General features: G+C 44.2%; 1 protein-coding gene across 3 annotated transcripts in view; it reads right to left on the bottom strand.

The window, feature by feature from the left end:
• Positions 1–18,657, bottom strand: part of tbkbp1 (TBK1 binding protein 1) — a 72,925-nt gene that overhangs the window by 26,157 nt on the left and 28,111 nt on the right. For all 3 annotated transcript variants that reach the window (XM_042305389.1, XM_024386644.2, XM_042305390.1), the window contains exons 2-5: positions 14,965–15,208; positions 7,018–7,143; positions 3,556–3,660; positions 1,372–1,516 (exon numbers count right to left, since the gene is read on the bottom strand). In XM_042305389.1, coding sequence (XP_042161323.1) covers positions 1,372–1,516; positions 3,556–3,660; positions 7,018–7,143; positions 14,965–15,192 — 604 coding nt within the window. In that variant the 5' untranslated portion in view covers positions 15,193–15,208. The remainder of the gene's footprint in view (positions 1–1,371; positions 1,517–3,555; positions 3,661–7,017; positions 7,144–14,964; positions 15,209–18,657) is intronic.

Raw genomic sequence — 18,657 nt, forward strand, 5'->3', positions numbered from 1 at the left:
ATCACTGATGGAGGGATTGTGCGTTCCTGGTGTAACTTGGGCAGTTGTTACTGCCATCCTGTACCTGTTCCGCAGGTGTGAAGTTTGGATGTACCGATACTGTGCAGGTGTTGTTACATGTTTTGTAAACAAATCCAAACTCACGAAGCGCGTTCACTAGGAGCGTTCATTAGGAGCAGACAAAATGTCAAAAAGTTCTGTTACAGTCCGTAGAAACATGTCAAACGATGTATAGAATCAATCTTTAGGATGTTTTTAACATAAATCTTCAATAATGTTCCAACCGGAGAATTCCTTTGTCTGTAGAATTGTGATGGAACAGAGCTTGCTGTCACGTGAACGAGCGTCACGAGCTCAAGGCATTCTGGCAGACCTCTGACTCATTCCCTCTCATTCGGCCCCACTTCACAGTAGAAGCATCAAACAAGGTTCTAAAGACTGTTTACATCTAGTGGAAGCCTTAGGAAGTGCAACATCACCAATATCCCACTGTATCTTCAATAAAGAATGAGTTGAAAAACAACTAACCTCAGATTTCCCACTTCCTGGTTGGATTTTTTTTCTCAGGTTTTTGCATGCCATATGAGTTCTGTTATACTCACAAGACATCATTCAAACAGTTTTAGAAACTTCAGAGTGTTTTCTATCCAAATATACTAATAATATGCATATATTAGCAACTGGAACTGAGTAGCAGGTAGTTTACCCTGGGTACCTCTGGGCACCTTATTCATCCAAGCTACTCAATACTGCCCCCAGCCATAAGATGTTTTAAACACTTTACAATGAAGATCTGTGAAGTTTTTTTACAAATCATCTTTGAAAGACAGGGTCCTGAAAAAGGGACATTTATTTTTTTGCTGAGCCTATATATATATTTGATTGTATTTGATTCTTTCCCCCAGATTGTTTCATTTTGGGGGATCTTTATTATACACCCGCACATTAGGTGGCGGAATGCACATATAATTGTTGCGAATGCCATTATCCCAAAGAAGAAGATGGGCGCGAGTGGTCCTTAGAGGAATGTATTTAACCTTTACTTAACCAGTTAGTTAAGGACCACAGCTCATTAAAAAAAACACCCCGGTCAACACAGCAAGATATGCTAGGAATAGGAAAAGGAAGACAGAGAAACCCAACTACTGGAACAAACAGGATTGGGGTCCATCCAATTAGAATTTGGCCAGCTCTGGAGGCAGTAAAGCTGCCAATTTTTATTTTTATGAGGACATTGACTAATCATATTTTAAATCAGATCCTGGACTAAAGTGTATTGAAATGAAAATACTAATCCAATCCTGCAAGCGTCGGCAGACAATTGTGTGTGAGAAGGGTTTCAAGGCTTGTGCCACCTTAATAGAGACTCACTGTGATTGTCTGGGCTGTGCAGCTGCAGGTATTGGATGTCCTTGCTGTGTAGCTGGGTGTTGAACTTCTGTAGCGAGTTGTCCCTCTGTCTCAGAGCAGACTCCAGACCTAGGATTCGCTCTACGTGTTTCTCCACTAGGCTGGTCTAGGATCAGATACAGAAACACAAACATATGGCTTTGACAATGATATTCGGAGAAGTTGGGTAAGGCACATACAGATCTGGAATCAGACTAGTGGAAAGTTGGGTGCAAGACCAAATGCTTGTTAGTGTCCTCGTTAGAGTTTGATATATGGTATACATAATGGCAGGTATAACATACACTACCATTCAAAAGTTTGGGTCACTTAGAAATGTCCTTGTTTTTGAAAGAAAAGCACATTTCTTGTCCATTAAAATAACATCAAATTGATAATTAATACAGTGTAGACATTGTTATTGTTGTAAATGGCTATTTTTTTGGAATGTCTACATAGGCATACACAGGCCCATTATCAGCAACCATCACTCCTGTGTTCCAATGGCACGTTGTGTTAGCTAATCCAAGTTTATCATTTTAAAAGACTAATTGATCATTAGAAAACCCTTTTGCAATTATGTTAGCACAGCTGAAAACTGTTGTACTGATTAAAGAAGCAATAAAAAACTGGCCTTTAGACTAGTTGAGTATTTGGAGCATCAGCATATGTAGGTTCGATTACTGGCTCAAAATGTCCAGAACCAAAGAACTTTCTTCTAAAACTCATCAGTCTATTCTTGTTATGAGAAATCAAGGCTATTCCATGCGAGAAATTGCCAAGAAACTGAGAATCTCGTACAACGCTGTGCACTACTCCCTTCACAGAACAGAGCAAACTGGCTCTAACCAGAATAAAAAGAGTGGGAGGTCCCAGTGCATAACTGAGTAAAGAGGACAAGTACATTAGAGTGTCTAGTTTGAGAAACAGACGCCTCACAAGTCCTCACTGGTAGCTTCATTAAATAGTACCTGCAAAACACCAGGCTCAAAGTCAACGGTGAAGAGGCGACTCCGGGATGCTGGCCTTCTAGGCAGAGTTCCTCTGTCCAGTGTCTGTGTTCTTTTGCCCATATTAATCTTTTCTTTTTATTGGCCAGTCTGAGATATGACTTTTTCTTTGCAACCCTGCCTAGAAGGCCAGCATCCTGGAGTCGCCTCTTCACTGTTGACGTTGAGACTTGGTGTTTTGCGGGTACGATTTAATGAAGCTGCCTGTCTCCCATCGTACTCATTACACCTCTGTACACCTATGTAGATATTCCATTCAAAATCAGCCGTTTCCAGCTACAATAGTCATTTACAACATGAATAATGTCTACACTGTCTTTCTGATTAATTTGATGTTATTTTAATGGACAAAAAAAGTCATTTTCTTTCAAAAACAAGGACATTTCTAAGTGACCCCAAACTTTTGAACAGTAGTGTAGTTAAAATCTTAGCCAGTATAAAGTAATTCTATAGGACCTCACATTTACTGTAAATGGTTTCAGGGTAGGTGGTTTCTACAATCGACCTCTTTCACACACGTGATCTAATATCCTTTGGAACACATGCATTAGTGAGTGAGTGCATAGTGAGTGAGTGCATAGTGAGTGAGTGCATAGTGAGTGAGTGCATAGTGAGTGAGTGCATAGTGAGTGAGTGCATAGTGAGTGAGTGCATAGTGATGCTTTTCAATTTCAGACACGATTTTCTTAAATCATTTTTTGGGAAGTCATTTCTAAAGCATTGTTGGGGATCTCTGCTTTATTGGGCTTCAATCTGGCTTGTAACCAGGTAGAACACACAGGCTGGGGTAGAAGCAGGGACTCATAATTAATCATGAGAAACCCTCTACTGATATAGGGACTCTGAACAGCTGCTTTGGGTTAGGCAAGGCTCTAGACCCCCTGTCGTCATTGCAACTTAGGGAAAGTGTTCAATAAATAATTAACGTTCCTAAAAAGTTTGAATATGAATATTTAATATCATTATAAGGATGTTCAAAAAGCATTTTTGGGACATTTGTGGACATATCGTGGATTGGCTGGATGGAGGGATGCAGTGGTGAAGAAGTGGATGGATGGAAGGTAGGAAGGAAGGAAGGAGGGATGCAGGGATGGGAAATGGCTGGATGAAGGGTGGAGGGACGCAGAGATGAAGGTATGGGATGGAGGTATCTGACCATCTTGTCCAGGTCTCTCTGGAGGTTGCTCTTCTCCATGTGGATTTTCTCATAGGCCTGAATCACATCCTCCAGCTGCTCCTCACGCTCCTTCCTCTTCTGGGTCTGGGGGAGAGAGGGAGAGGGAGAGAGAGGGGGGTGAGAGGGGGGGAGAGAGGGGGGGAGGGGGGAGAAGAGAGAGGGGGGTGAGAGGGGGAGAGAGGGGAGAGAGGGAGAGGGAGAGAGAGGGGAGAGAGGGGGAGAGAGAGAGGGGGAGTGAGAGGGGGAGGGGGGAGAGGGGAGGGAGAAGAGAGGGGGAGGGGGGGGGAGAGAGGGAGAGGGGGGAGAGGGGAGGTGAGAGGGGGGGGAGAGAGGGGGGGGGAGAGGGGAGAGGGGGGGGAGAGGAGAGAGGAGGGGGGGAGAGAGGGGGAGTGAGAGGGGGGGAGAGGGGGAGGGGGAGAGAGGAGGAGGGGGTGAGAGGGGGAGAGGGGGGGGAGAGAGGGGGAGGGGGGGGAGAGAGGGAGAGGGGGAGAGAGGGGAGGGAGAAGAGAGAGAGTAAGAGAGAAAGAGAAAGGGAGAGAGAGATGAGGAATTATATGACTGAAGGGCCAGCCACAAGTTCCTGTTTTGATTCATGTCACTGTTGAAACTTCTTAGAAACAAAACAGATTCACTTGTTTATTTGAGTTTTTTTATTTTTTATGTTTCTCTCAGTCTGAAGCCTGAACAAATATTGCATAATGATCCTTATACAGGACAACTTCAGACCATGTTAGTGTCAACAACAAAACAATTATGTATTTGTCACATTTGGTGAAGTTCAGCAGGTATAGACTTTCACTACTGTGAAATTCTTACTTTATAGCCCTTTTCCAAAAATTCAGAGTTAAAAAGTAAGAAAATGAGCAAATATAAAATAGTAACACAACAACTAACAATAACGAGGCTATATGCAAGGAGTAACGGTACGAGGTATAAGGTAGCTGAGTACTTCTTTAGGGGTAAAAGTGACTAGGCAATCAGGATAGATAATAAACAGAGTAGCAGAAGCATGAAAGTGTGTGTATGGGTGTGTGTGTGTAGCATCAATATCCATGTGTGTGTGTTGGAGTGTCAGTGTAGTGTGTATGAGTGAGTGTGTGGGTAGAGTCAGTGATTGTGCATAGAGTCAGTCTAAGAGAGTCAGTGACTCTGCACAGGTCAATTAAATAGTCTGGGGAACCATTTATTAACTGTTCAGCAGTTTTATGGCTTGGGGGTAGAAGCTGTTCAGGTGCCTTTTGGTCCGAGACTTGGTGCTCAGGTACCACTTGCCATGATCGAACCTTGCGGGGGTTCGCCACTGTATATGGCATGGGTGGCTGGGGTCTTTGACAATTTTCCTTCCTCTGACACCGTCTGGTATAGAGGTTCTGGGTGGCAGGGAAGTAGGCCCCAGTGATGTACTGGGCCATTCCCACCACCCTCTGTAGCACCTTGCGATCAAAGGCGGTTGCGATACCAAGCGGTGATGTAGCCAGTCAATATGCTCTCAATGGTGCACCTGTACAACTTTTTGAGGATCTGAGGGGCCATGCCAAATCTTTCCAACCTGCTCCACGACAGCTCCGTCGATGTGGAAGCTCCCCCCTCTGTTTCCTGTAGTCCACGCTCAGCTCCTTTGTCTTGCTGACGTTGAGGGAGAGGTTGCTGTCCTGGCACCACACTGCCAGGTCTCAGACCTCCTCCCTGTAGGCTGTCTCATTGTCATTGGTGATCAGGCCTACCACTGTGTTGTCAGCAAACTTAATGATGGTAGAGTTGTGCATGGCCACACAGTTGTGGATGAACAGGGAGTACAGGAGGGGATTAAGCATACACCCCTGAGGGGCCCCCATGTTGAGGGTCAGCATGGCAGATATGTTGTTACCTACCCTCACCACCTGGGGGCACCTGTCAGAAAGTCCAGGATCCAGTTGCAGAGGAAGGTGTTCAGTCTCCAGGGTTCGGAGCTTGGTGATGAGCTTGGAGGGGACTATGGTGTTGAACGCTGAGCTATAGTCAGTGATGTGTGCCATCACCAGCCATTCATGGTTACAGTGTCTCCGACAGTCTCGACAGCCTTTACATGTATTCTCATTCCATCAATTAGTTTCAACATTGAGACAAAAGACTTTTACACCCACAGATCAAGGCCCGTATTCATAAAGCCTCTCGGAGTAGGATAGGCCATAGAATCTTGTTCATTATTATCTAAAAGGCTAAACTGATCCTATATCAGCACTCCTACTCTGAGACTCTTTGTGAACATGGGCCCTGTCTGATAACTAGATTGTCAAAGTCATAGAAACTCATTACTGATAATGTATGTGGGAGACATGGTGGGCAAATGGATAGATGACTTTGGAAGAAGACAAATGAAAGAGATCAAGATGGAAACAAAGGAGGGGGCGGGAAAGCATCTGATGAGAAAGAGAAAGAGAGAAAGAGACCTAGAAGGGAAGAGAGAAAGAGAGCGAGGGAAACAGAGAAAAAGAGGGAGAGAGAGAGAGAAAGAGAGAGCGAGAGGAAGAGAGAGAGGAAGAGGTCCAGAGAGAAAGAAGGAGTGAGAGAAAGGGAGCTAGGACAAAGAGAGATATGACATTACTGGATGCTTGAGCAGAGAATTATTCAGCAGCAGCGTGTCTATGGTAACACACTGAAATCACGGCCAAGGTGAGCCAGGCTGTCAACATCGTGACTAAGATGAGTGGATAGCTTTGTGGATAGCAACCATCGTCTTCCTACAGGGGTGGACTGGGACCAGAAATCAGCCCTGGCATTTCTAACACACTGGCCCATTTCTTTCTTTGAGGCCCCCATTATTAACTAGATAATGTGAATTCTGTGCAACAAAAAAAAGCGAGTTAGACAGGCCCACTAAGCTGAAAATGGACCAGACAAGTCCGCCCCTATTTTACTAGGTGGAAGCCACCATTTCAGGTTAGCAGGGGAAGCAAAAAGTGTCTTGACTGTGTATGGAGCATACTCACTGAGGCGTGACACATTCAATCTTTTATAAAGGCCTGTGTTGAAGCGCTGTGACCTTGTGTCTTCCATGGGCACGCTTTGACTCGCTCCCCATAAACCACTTCCTCCCTCTCGCTCTTTTACTCTCTCACAGCTTTGCATACTCCCTCCACACCGCTCCCCCTCACCTCTCCTCTCTTGCCTCTCCTTCCTCCCTCTCAGCAAGAGACAAAGTGATATACCATTTTTTTTTTACAGGGAAGAATAGAGTAGTTATTTTGTTTTATGGCCAGAGGAAACACTGCTCTAGCAATGTTTACACTGTGTACAAACTACAGCCTGCTCCCACGCACTTATTCTGAAAACCAAAAGCATCTCGGTTTTCACAGTTCGCAAAATCATCCTGTAATTTGATTTGACCACGGAAAGGACAGCAACTGCCTTTCATAAATACTGCATTGTGGGTGGAATTAAATTAAGCCCCAGGTGTCTCACCTCGTGAGTGAGGGCGTTGACTCTCTGTTGCAGGTTGCCATTCTCTGACTGCAGCAGGGCATTCTCCTTGGACTCAAAGCTGCAGTAGGAGTTCCTGTCCTCCCCAAACTCACTGATCATTGGGAACTGGGAAGGGAGAGAGAATCATGGAATTATGTACACATACATACATACATACAGGGGAAATAAGGGGGATAATTATGCTGTGGTAGCCATGCTGGTTAAGTGTGCCTTGAATTATAAATAAATCACTGACAGTGTCACCAGCAAAGCACCCCCACACAGTCACACCTCCTCCTCCATGCTTCACAGTGGGAACCACATATGCAGAGATCATCCGTTCACCTACTCTGCATCTCACAAAGACACGTAGGTTGGAACCTAAAAAATCTCAAATTTGGAGTCATCAGACCAAAGGACAGATTTCTACAGGGAAAATGTCTATTGCTCATGTTTCTTGGCCCAAGCAAGTCTCTTCTTATTATTGGTGTCCTTTAGTAGTGGTTTCTTTGCAGCAATTTGACCATGAAGGCCTGATTCACACAGTCTCCTCTGAACAGTTGATGTTGAGATGTGTCTGTTACTTGAACTCTGTGAAGCATTTATTAAATAAATGCAGGCTGCAATCTGAGGTGCAGTTATCTCTAATGAACTTATCCTGTGCAGCAGAGGTAACTCTGGGTCTTCCTCTCCTATGACGGTCCTCATAAAAGCCAGTTTCATCATAGCGTTTGATGTTCTTTGTGACTGCACTTTAAAACTTTTAAAATCCTTGACATTTTAAAAATGGACTGACCTTCATATCTTCAAGTAATGATGGACTGTTGTTTTTCTTTGCTTATTTGAGCTGTTCTTGACATAATATTGACTTGACATTTTACCAAATAGGGCTACCACCCCTACCTTGTCATAACACAACTGATTGGCTCAAACGCATTAAGGAAAGAAATTCCACAATTGAACTTTTAACAAGGCACACCTGTTAATTGAAATACATTCCAGGTGACTACCTCATGAAGCTGGTTGAGAGAATGCCAAGAGTGTGCAAAGTTGTCATCAAGGCAAATAGTGGCTACTTTGAAGAATCTCAAATATAAAATATATATTTTGTTTAACACTTCACTTTTTTGGTTACTACATGAATCCATATATGTTATTTCATAGTTTTGATGTCTTCACTATTATTCTACAATGTAGAAAATAGTAAAAAAATAATGAAAAACCCTGGAATGACTAGGTGTGTACTGTACCTGTGTAAAATAATAATTCAATTTTGTTAGACTTTACTGATGTAGGATCTTCATTTGAACCAGTTTGCTACAGCTGGAAAGTATTGCTGCACAACAGGAAATGTGCATTATTATGTGGATTATAAGTAATGGACATTTTTGTAGGGGTTGATCTATTTTTTGTAAGGGAAAATCAAAGGGAAAATTACTAACTTCAGAAGCCTTTTTAAACCTCAAATACACAACGTATTTTACATTTCCTGCAGGAAAGTTCTCCTGCAACGCGGTGATCCTACATTGTTAGAGAAATACAGAGAAATACAGAGCATAGAGGGACAGCATGAGTGAGTTGAGCATCTGGGGAAACCAAACCAAACAGGGACAACACAAGTTATATAATATAACCAGAAAGCAAATGATGGTTCCATCTTACAGCTCATCTCTCTTTTGGAGTACCTAAATCATCCAGTGATGTTGACGTGAGGAACAAACAGACATTTTCCATTTAGAGGAACACTTCTTTCTACTCAGGCTGAATTAGCAGAGCGTGTTGGAGCTCTGGAAGGAAGTCTCCAGGGCCATACAGTCGTCACACCGTGAAGCACGTGCCACTCTAAGGCATGGGTATGGCAGGGTAAGGCAGTCACCATACCCTAGCTCAAGACAACAAATGTAAAGTAGGCTAAAAATCAGTCCAATCCCGATTAAAATGCAATGGCTGTTTTACGTATTGGCTGGCTGTTTTACGTATTGGCTGGCTGTTTTACGTATTGGCTGGCTAGTTTTACGTATTGGCTGGCTGTTTAGCGTATTTACTGACTGGCTTTAGGACCATGCTTGAGGAGCAGCTGCCAGCCTGCATCCTTTTCTCTCACTTTTAGAAAGCAAAGAGCAGAGACGGTGACAGTTTATCTTGTGAGTCAGCCATTTAGGCAGTGCGCCGATTGCTTTGAATTTGATGTCGGCATTTGAACTTGGCCTTGTAAACCTTGTTGTAACCTGATAGCCAGGGGCTGAATTGGGAGGTGGGGAAACCCTCTTTTTCAGTGACCATTCAAAACACAAAGCTATTTTATTACCATTAAAATATAGGCTGTGATAGCTGTAGGCATAATGGATATTCAAATCAAATCAAATTTTATTTGTCACATACACGGCGTTAGCAGATGTTAATACGAGTGTAGCGAAATGCTTGTGCTTCTAGTTCCGACAATGCAGTAATAACCAACGAGTAATCTAACCTAACAACAAGGATATTCATTCATCCAGTAGGCTAGTGCAATTTTGGTTTCATGTATTGGTATTCATGTACTTGCTCTTTAGCGCATTTTGGCTTCAAAGACAATAACAATTGTAGGCTATAACAAATGTACATTGTCATGCAGTGACAGAATGATAATTGAGATCATGCAAATCATTAATTATTACTTAGTTGGGCTAACTTAAAAAACAAAACGTTTCACTGTAGACCTACTCCATCATCATCCTCTGCCTGCATCTCTAAACCAACACGTTTTCACAGTCTCACTGCAGAATTAGACGTTCATCCATGTTCCCCAAACGTCAAATTTGCTCCTGCTGCTCTGTATCGTTCCATTTCTCCAAACGTCTCCAAACGTCACATTTCGAAGTTAAGTTTAGGCACTCATTCTGAATTCTGAATGGTTAAAGTAAGGGTTAAGGTTTGGGATAGGGTTAAAAATTTTAAAAATAAAAACACTGTCCATGACTGGGATTGAACATGCAACCTTCGTATCTATTCGCCCATCCATCACCCCCGTCCACAACATCCTTGCAAAAGTCTACATCAAGCCTACTAGATGGTAATAGTGCTCACTGTTGCCCCCAGTGGCCAGTTTAGAAGGCATTTCCGACATCAGAACATGCATCGATGTCCAATTTCGGTCAATCTTGAATGACTTTGCTGCCCTAATCCCTACCTATAGACTACCTGCCTCTGTTATAATGAATTTCCACCTCTCCCTCTATCAGTCTTGCTTGTCCATCTTCCTCAATTTAAATGAGATTTTCTTATAAATCTTGCAGGCAAAACGTAATTTATCATTGCTACGTTATTTAGCTATAGTGTGGATGTAGAGCTTTTTAAAAATATAAAAAGCACCCAGATAGTACAACTACTGCATAGGCAACACAATAATATCAGACAGAGACAAGCTGGCCCGGGGATGAAAATGTGTGAGCCGCCCCCTCATTGGCTACAATGTTGCAATATCAATATTTGTTGATGCAAAATGTTTCAATATTCTCTGAGCCGGCTAGTTCGTTGATACAATGTTTCAATATTCTCAGAGCTACCTTGTTGATACAATGTTTCGATATTCTCAGAGCTACCTTGTTGATACAATGTTTCAATATTCTCAGAGCTACCTTGTTGATACAATGCTTCGATATTCGCAGAAGGTTTCCCTTCCCTGGCGAATAATGCAGACAGGCAAATGCAAAACTGAGCAGGAAGCGTACAAGACAACGTTGGTGGGAAGCCCAGGAGACAATGACACTCTCGTAATAGCCTTCCCTGTATGTGTCGTTCCACAAGGGTGGCTTTATAAAGCCTAAAGCAGGGGGTCGGCAACCTTTTCATGTGGAGTGACAATTTACAATTGATCCTACCATTTCTTAAGATCTGTGTGCTAGTTATGATACCTAACTGTGCTAAAATACATTTGAATTACCCATAAAGAATTACCCATAATTCTATACTGGCCACTAAACTGTCCATTCAGCTCCATGCCACGGAGCTCCACTATGTCTACCTGTAGGCTACCAAGGAGCTGCACACTTTAAAAAGGCATGTGTAGATGTTCCTTTTGTATTACGTGATTTTTGTCACTCTTTGGTTGAGTTTGTCATCATGGGCCCCTGTCGATTGTAGACTTAAGTAAGTCTTTGATGTAAGCAGGGGTGCATTTTTGTCCCGCAGGGGTGCATTTTATTTCAAATCATGTGTAGGATTTATCTGGCATAGTTCACGGTCAGCTGTTTCTTTTACTCCGGTTACTTTCACATTGATGTCGGCCTTGTTTTTTTATTTCACCTTTATTTAACCAGGTAGGCCAGTTGAGACCAAGTTCTCATTCACAACTGCGACCTGGCCAAGATAAAGCAAGGCAGTGCGACACAAACAACAACCCAGAGTTACACGTGGGAAAAACAAATGTACAGTCAATAACACAATAGAAAAATCTGTATACAGTGTGTGATAATGAAGTAAGGAGGTAAGGCAATAAATACTCCAATAGGGGCGAAGTAATTACAATTTAGCAATTTACACTGGAGTGGTAGATGTGCAGATGATGATGTGCAAGTAGAAATACGGGTGTGCAAAAGAGCAAAAAAAAGTAAATAAAAACAATACGGGGATGAGGTAGGTAGTTGGATGGGCTATTTACAGATGGGCTGTGTACAGCTGCAGTGATCGGTAAACTGCTCTGACGGCTGACGCTTAAAGTTAGTGAGGGAGATATAAGTCTCCAACTTCAGTGATTTTTGCACTTTGTTCCAGGTTTTGTGGGTGACCAGTGAAATATACCTGCTGGAGCCCGTGCTACAGTATGGGTGGGTGTTGCCATGGTGACCAGTGAGCTGAGATAAGGCGGAGTTTTACCTAGCAAAGACTTGTGCAAGTGGAAATGGTGTGCAAAAGAGCAAAAAAAAGTCAATAAGAACAATATGGGGATGACCTGGAGCCAGTGGGTTTGGCGAAGAATATGTAGCGAGGACCAGCCAACAAGAGCATACAGGTCGCAGTGGTGGATAGTATATGGGGCTTTGGTGACAAATCAAATGGCACAGTGATAGACTGCATGCAATTTGCTGAGTAGAGTGTTGTAGGCTATTTTGTAAATTACATTGCCGAAGTCCAGGATCGGTAGGATAGTCAGTTTTACGAGGGTATGTTTGGCAGCATGAGTGAAGTAGGCTTTGTTGCGAAGTAGGAAGTGGATTCTAGATTTCATTTTGGATTGGAGATGCTTAATGTGAGTCTGGAAGGAGAGTTTACAGTCTAGCCAGACACCTAGGTATTTATAGTTGTCCACATATTCTAAGTCAGAACCGTCCAGAGTAGTGATGCTAGTCGGGCTGGCAGGTGAGCGCAGCGATCGGTTGAAGAGCATGCATTTGGTTTTACTAGCATTTAAGAGCAGTTGCAGGCCACGGAAGGAGTGTTCTATGACGTTGAAGCTCGTTTGGAAAGAAGGGCCAGATGTCCAAAGAAGGGCCAGAGGTATACAGAAGGGCCAGATGTCCAAAGAAGGGCCAGAGGTATACAGAATGGTGTCGTCTGCGTAGAGGTGGATCAAATAATCAGCGACATCATTGATATATACAGAGAAAAGAGTCGGCCCGAGAAGTTGTGACTCGATTGCGTGTATTATGCTTATATTTCATGTTGCACTGTATGCGCCATTACACAAGTAAATGAGTCAATTTATGACGAGGAGGACAGTTGTGGTTCACATTGTACACTCGGTTTCACAGACCTTTAAGCCAAATATTGCAGTTATAATTCATGTCTGGGGTCATTTTTGTTTGTTTTTGCTGTTGTCCATATAATTTGTGAGTTTTTCAATTGTGTCGAAATGCAGTAAATGAGCCTGAAACTTAAAAATGCCTTGGGGGAATCGACCCCCCCCCACCCCACTTTGCCATACCCTAGGTTTAGCTGAACTGACGCCACTGCTCTAAACTCTCTACTTGTCATCCACCTTACTTTAAGCCAGCCTTAACATTGGATTATTATTTTTTTACATTTTCATATCTGCAACTCAAGATTCAGACCAACTAATTCCTCACATTTGTGCAATTTTGGAAAGGCCAATCGCATTATCAAAAAAAAAAAGCACAGACTAGCTACGTAATGTATTTAAACAGGCACAGCACATCGTATTTAGTAGGAATCTCAGCACCCAGAACCAAATCTTGCTATTCTATTTCATCTGTCACAAGAGAATAATTCAGTACTAACCAAATCAACGCATTCTTTTTTGGGGTGATTAAAACTGAACAAACTGTTATTTTAATAAAGACTTTATAGGCATTCAACCGCACTGCAACCTTATGGAGGCCAAAAGCCTTGAGTGCCAGCTGCTTTCCTAATGGACAGTCTGTTACTGAGGGTACATACATCTGGGGGGGGGGCAGGACAGAGACAAAAATAGCAATCTCAAGCCCCGAGGGCACTCTCTTCACCACCCTCCCGCTCACTCTCTTCTCCTCTTTATTTCTCTCTCTCTTGCCCTTCTCTCTGTACCTTGCTCTTCACCCATCTCTCTCTCTTCCCTCCACCCCTCTCTCTCCATCCTGTCCGCTTTCTCTCCTCTCTTTCATCCCACCTGCAGCGTTGTCCCACAGGGTCACATTAGAGTCCCCCCTGCCAGGTGGGACAGCTCAGACTGTTCATCTGCTGCACCAGCTGTGCTCCTCTACACTACTTCTCCTGCTACTCCATGCATGTAGAGAGCGGGGGTGACACATCACTTACTCAGCACAATACCACCACAGATGGGATACTGAGACCTCGCCCCTCACATGCAACATGCAACAGTGGTAGTCATCAACACAGGGCATATGGAAGCTAGATTCGTCAGTAAGTAGCCTTGCACGAGTCTTGGCGTCTGCGAGCTGGAACAGCTCATAGGAGCAGCAGCCTCCTTTTTCTGTAGCGTGAGGCAGCTTGATGTGCAAGTACACCCCCTGGACAGGTATGACTCGGCCGGGGATCAAACTCTCAACCTTCCAATATCGGGGTGGACACTCTAACCACAAGGCCGTCAGTAAGTAAGTGAGACTCCTGGGCAATTCCACGTTTAAAAACAAAAACCATTGATTTAAAAGTTGAACAAACCATTCAAACTATGCTCAATGACTACTTTGAACAATTTACACAGTAACAATATATATAGTACCAGTCAAAAGCTTAGACACATACTTTGTATTTGAGATTCTTAAAAGTAGCCACCATTTGCCTTGATGACAGCTTTGCACACTCTTGGCATTCTCTCAACCAGCTTCATGAGGTAGTCACCTGGAAGCCATTTCAATTAACAGGTGTGCCTTGTTATAAGTTTGTTAAAAATGTGTGGAATTTCTTTCATTCTTAATGCGTTTCAGCCAATCAGTTGTGTTGTGACAAGGTAGGGGTGGTAAACAGAAGACAGCACTATTAAAAGATCAAGCCCATATTATGGCAAGAACAGCTCAAATAAGCAAAGAGAAACGACTGTCTATCATTACTTTAAGACATGAAGGTCAGTCAATATGGAAAATGTCAAGAACTTTGAAAGTTTCTTCAAGTGCATTCGCAAAAACCATCAAGCTCTATGATAAAACTGCCTCTCATGAGGTCTGCCACAGGAAAGGAAGACCCAGAGTTAATTCTGCTGCACAGGATAAATTCATTAGAGTTAACTGCACCTCAGATTGTAGCCCAAATAAATGCTTCACAGAGTTCAGGTAACAGACACATCTCAACATGTTCAGAGGTGACTGCATGAATCAGGCCTTCATGGTCGAATTGGTGCAAAGAAACCACTACTAAAAGACACCAATAATAAGAAGAGACTTGCTTGGGCCAAGGAGTTTGTCTTTCCCAGAAACATCTCAGACCCCTAACTGGAGCTTAGACTATTTCCTGGTCAAGTCACATGGTCAGGATCAGGAAAAGCTCATCTGTCAACCTATCAGCTCTGAGGCCTACCTTGATCTCGTAGATCTTGAGCTTCCTCTTAATGCCGCTGTTCTCTCTCTCCAGGCCCGCCAGCCGTGTCTTGATGTCCTGGTAGGCGGTGATGAGTGTGAAGTGGGAGGCGGAGTACATGTCTTCAGGGAGGGGTGAGGAGGACCAGCCCACGTCGCCACAGCCGTCCTCTTTTAAGCCCTCGCCACCTCCCAGCAGCCTAAGCTCACCGCCGAATAGAGACTCCATTGCTCAGAGCCTCAACCTGCCAGAGGGAGAGAGAGATGATTAGTAGGAAGATACACTACATGACCAAAAGTATGTGGACACCTGCTCGTCAAACATGTCGTTCCAAAATCATGGGCATTGAAATGGTGTTGGTCCCCCCTTTGCTGCTATAACAAATCAAATCAAAGTTTATTTGTCACGTGCCCCGAATACAACAGGTGCAAACCTTACAGTGGAATGCTTACTTACAGGCTCTAACCAATGGTGCGGGGAAAAAGGTGTGTGTGGGTGTGTGTGTGTGTGTGTGTGTGTGTGTGTGTGTGTGTGTGTGTGTGTGTGTGTAGGTGAGTAAAGAAATAAAACAACAGTAAAAAGACATTTGAAAAAAGAGTAGCAAGGCTATATACAGACACCTGTTAGTCAGGCTGATTGAGGTAGTATGTACATGTAGGTATCGTTAAAGTGCCTATGCATATATGATGAACAGAGTAGCAGGAGCATAAAAAGAGGGGTTGGCAGATTGTGGGACACAATGCAGATAGCCCGGTTAGCCAATGTGTGGGGGCACTGGTTGGTGGGGCCAATTTAGGTAGTATGTACATGAATGTATAGTTAAAGTGACTATGCATATGATAAACAGAGTAGCAGCAGCGTAAAAAGAGGGTTTGGGGGGGGGCACACAATGCAAATAGTCCGGGTAGCCATTTGATGACCTGTTCAGGAGTCTTATGGCTTGGGGGTGAAAACTGTTGAGAAGCCTTTTTGTCCTAGACTTGGCACTCCGATACAGCTTGACATGCGGTATTAGAGAGAACAGGGATGGCTGGGGTCTTTGACAATTTTTAGGGCCTCCCTCTGACACCGCCTGGTGTAGAGGTCATGGATGGCAGGCAGCTTTGCCCCAGTGATGTACAGGTCGTACGCACTACCCTCTGAAGTGCCTTGTGGTCGGAGGCCGTGCAATTGCCGTACCAGGCAGTGATGCAACCGATGTTGCAGCTGTAGAACCCTGTAGAACCCTTTGAGGATCTCAGGACCCATGCCAAATCTTTTTAGTTTCCTGAGGGGGAATAGGCTTTGTCGTGCACTCTTTACGACTGTCTTGGTGTGTTTGGACCAATCTAGTTTGTTGTTGATGTGGACACCAAGGAATTTGAAGCTCTCAACCTGCTCCACTACAGCCCCGTTGGTGAGAATGGGGATGTGCTCTGTGCTCCTTTTCCTGTAGTCCACAATTATCTCCTTAGTCTTGGTTATGTTGAGGGATAGGTTGTTATTCTGGCACCACCCGGCCAGGTCTCTGACCTCCTTCCTATAGGCTGTCTCGTCGTTGTCGGTGATCAGGCCTACCACTGTTGTGTCGTCAGCAAACTTAATGATGGTGTTGGAGTCGTGCCTGGCCATGCAGTCGTGGGTGAACAGGGAGTACAGGAGAGGACTGAGCACGCACCCCTGGGGAGCTCCATTGTTGAGGATCAGCGTGGCAGATGTGTTGCTACCTACCCTCACCACCTGGGGGCGGCCTGTCAGGAAGTCCAGGATCCAGTTGCAGAGGGAGGTGTTTAGTCCCAGGATCCTTAGCTTGGTGATGAGCTTTGAGGGTACTATGGTGTTGAAGGCTGAGCTGTAGTCAATGAACAGCATCCTCACATAGGTGTTCCTTTTGTCCAGGTGGGAAAGGGCAGTGTGGAGTGCAATAGAGATTGCATCATCTGTGGATCTGTTTGGGCGGTATGCAAATTGGAGTGGGTCTAGGGTTTCTGGGATAATGGTGATGATATGAGCCATTACCAGCGGGTAATGCGGGTCTGTAGTTATTTAGGCAGGTTGCCTATGTGTTCTTGGGCACAGGGACTATGGTGGTCTGCTTGAAGCATGTTGGTATTACAGACTTAATCAGGGACATGTTGAAAATGTCAGTGAAGACACCTGCCATTTGGTCAGCACATGCCCAGAGCACACGTCCTGGTAATCCGTCTGGCCCTGCAGCCTTGTGTATGTTGACCTGTTTAAAGGTCTTACTCACGTCGGCTACGGAGAGCGTGATCACACAGTCGTCCGGAACAGCTGATGCTCTCATGCATGCCTCAGTGTTGCTTGCCTCAAAGCGAGCATAGAAGTGATTTAGCTTGTCTGGTAGGCTCGTGTCACTAGGCAGCTCGCAGCTGTGCTTCCCTTTGTAGTCTGTAATAGTTTGCAAGCCCTGCCACATCCGATGAGCGTCGGAGCCGGTGTAGTATGATTTAATCTGAACCCTGTATTGACGCTTTGCCTGTTTGATGGTTCATCGCAGGGCATAGCGAGATTTCTTGTAAGCTTCCGGGTTAGAGTCCCGCACCTTGAAAGCGGCAGCTCTACCCTTTAGCTCAGTGCAAATGTTGACTGTAATCCATGGCTTCTGGTTGGGGTATGTACGTACAGTCACTGTGTGGATGACTTCCTTAATGCACTTATTGATAAAGCCAGTGACTGATGTGGTGTATTCCTCAATGTCATCGGAAGAATCCCAGAACATGTTCCAGTCTGTGATGGCAAAGCAGTCCTGTAGTTTAGCATCTGCTTCATCTGACCATTTTTTTAAAGACCGAGTCACTGGTGCTTCCTGCTTTAATTTTTGCTTGTAAGCAGGAATCAGGAGGATAGAGTTGTGGCCGGATTTACCAAATGGAGGGCGAGGGAGAGCTTTGTATGTGTCTCTGTGTGTGGAGTACAGGTGATCTAGAATTTTTTTCCCTCTGGTTGCACATTTAACATGTTGATAGAGATTTGGTAGAACTGATTTAAGTTTCCCTGCATTAAAGTCTCCGGCCACTAGGAGCGCCGCCTCTGGGTGAGTGATTTCCTGTTTGCTTATTTCCTTATACAGCTGACTGAGTGCGGTCTTAGTGCCAGCATCTGTCTGTGGTGGTAAATAAACAGCCATGAAAAGTATAGCTGAGAACTCTCTAGGCAAGTAGTGTGGCCTGCAGTTTATCACAATATACTCTACTTCAAAATCTAGAGACTTCCTTAGATTTCGTGCACCAGCTGTTGTTTACAAATATGCACAGACCGCCCCCCCTCGTCTTACCGGAGTGTTCTGTTCTATCCTGCCGGTGCAGCTTGTATCCCGCTAGCTGAATATCCATGTCGTCATTCAGCCACATTTCCGTGAAGCATAGGATATTAGTCTTTGATGTCCTGTTAGTAGGATATTCGTGATCTTATCTCGTCTAGTTTATTGTCCAATGATTGCACGTTGGCGAGCAATATTGACGGTAATGTCAGCTTTCCTAGTTGTCTTCTGCGGGTCCGGACAAGGCATCTGGCTCTTCGTCCTCTGTAGGGTGTTTGGAGAATATCGTGCAAGTCCTGCTTGCTGCTGTTGTTGTTGTTGTTGAAGAAATCTTTGTCTAATCCGAGGTGAGTGATCGCTGTCCTGATATCCAGAAGCTCTTTTCTTCCGTTTTGTACATAATGCAGAAACATTATGTACAAAATAATTGT

Source organism: Oncorhynchus tshawytscha, linkage group LG24 (assembly GCF_018296145.1).
Source record: "Oncorhynchus tshawytscha isolate Ot180627B linkage group LG24, Otsh_v2.0, whole genome shotgun sequence".
Taxonomy (NCBI): domain Eukaryota; kingdom Metazoa; phylum Chordata; class Actinopteri; order Salmoniformes; family Salmonidae; genus Oncorhynchus; species Oncorhynchus tshawytscha.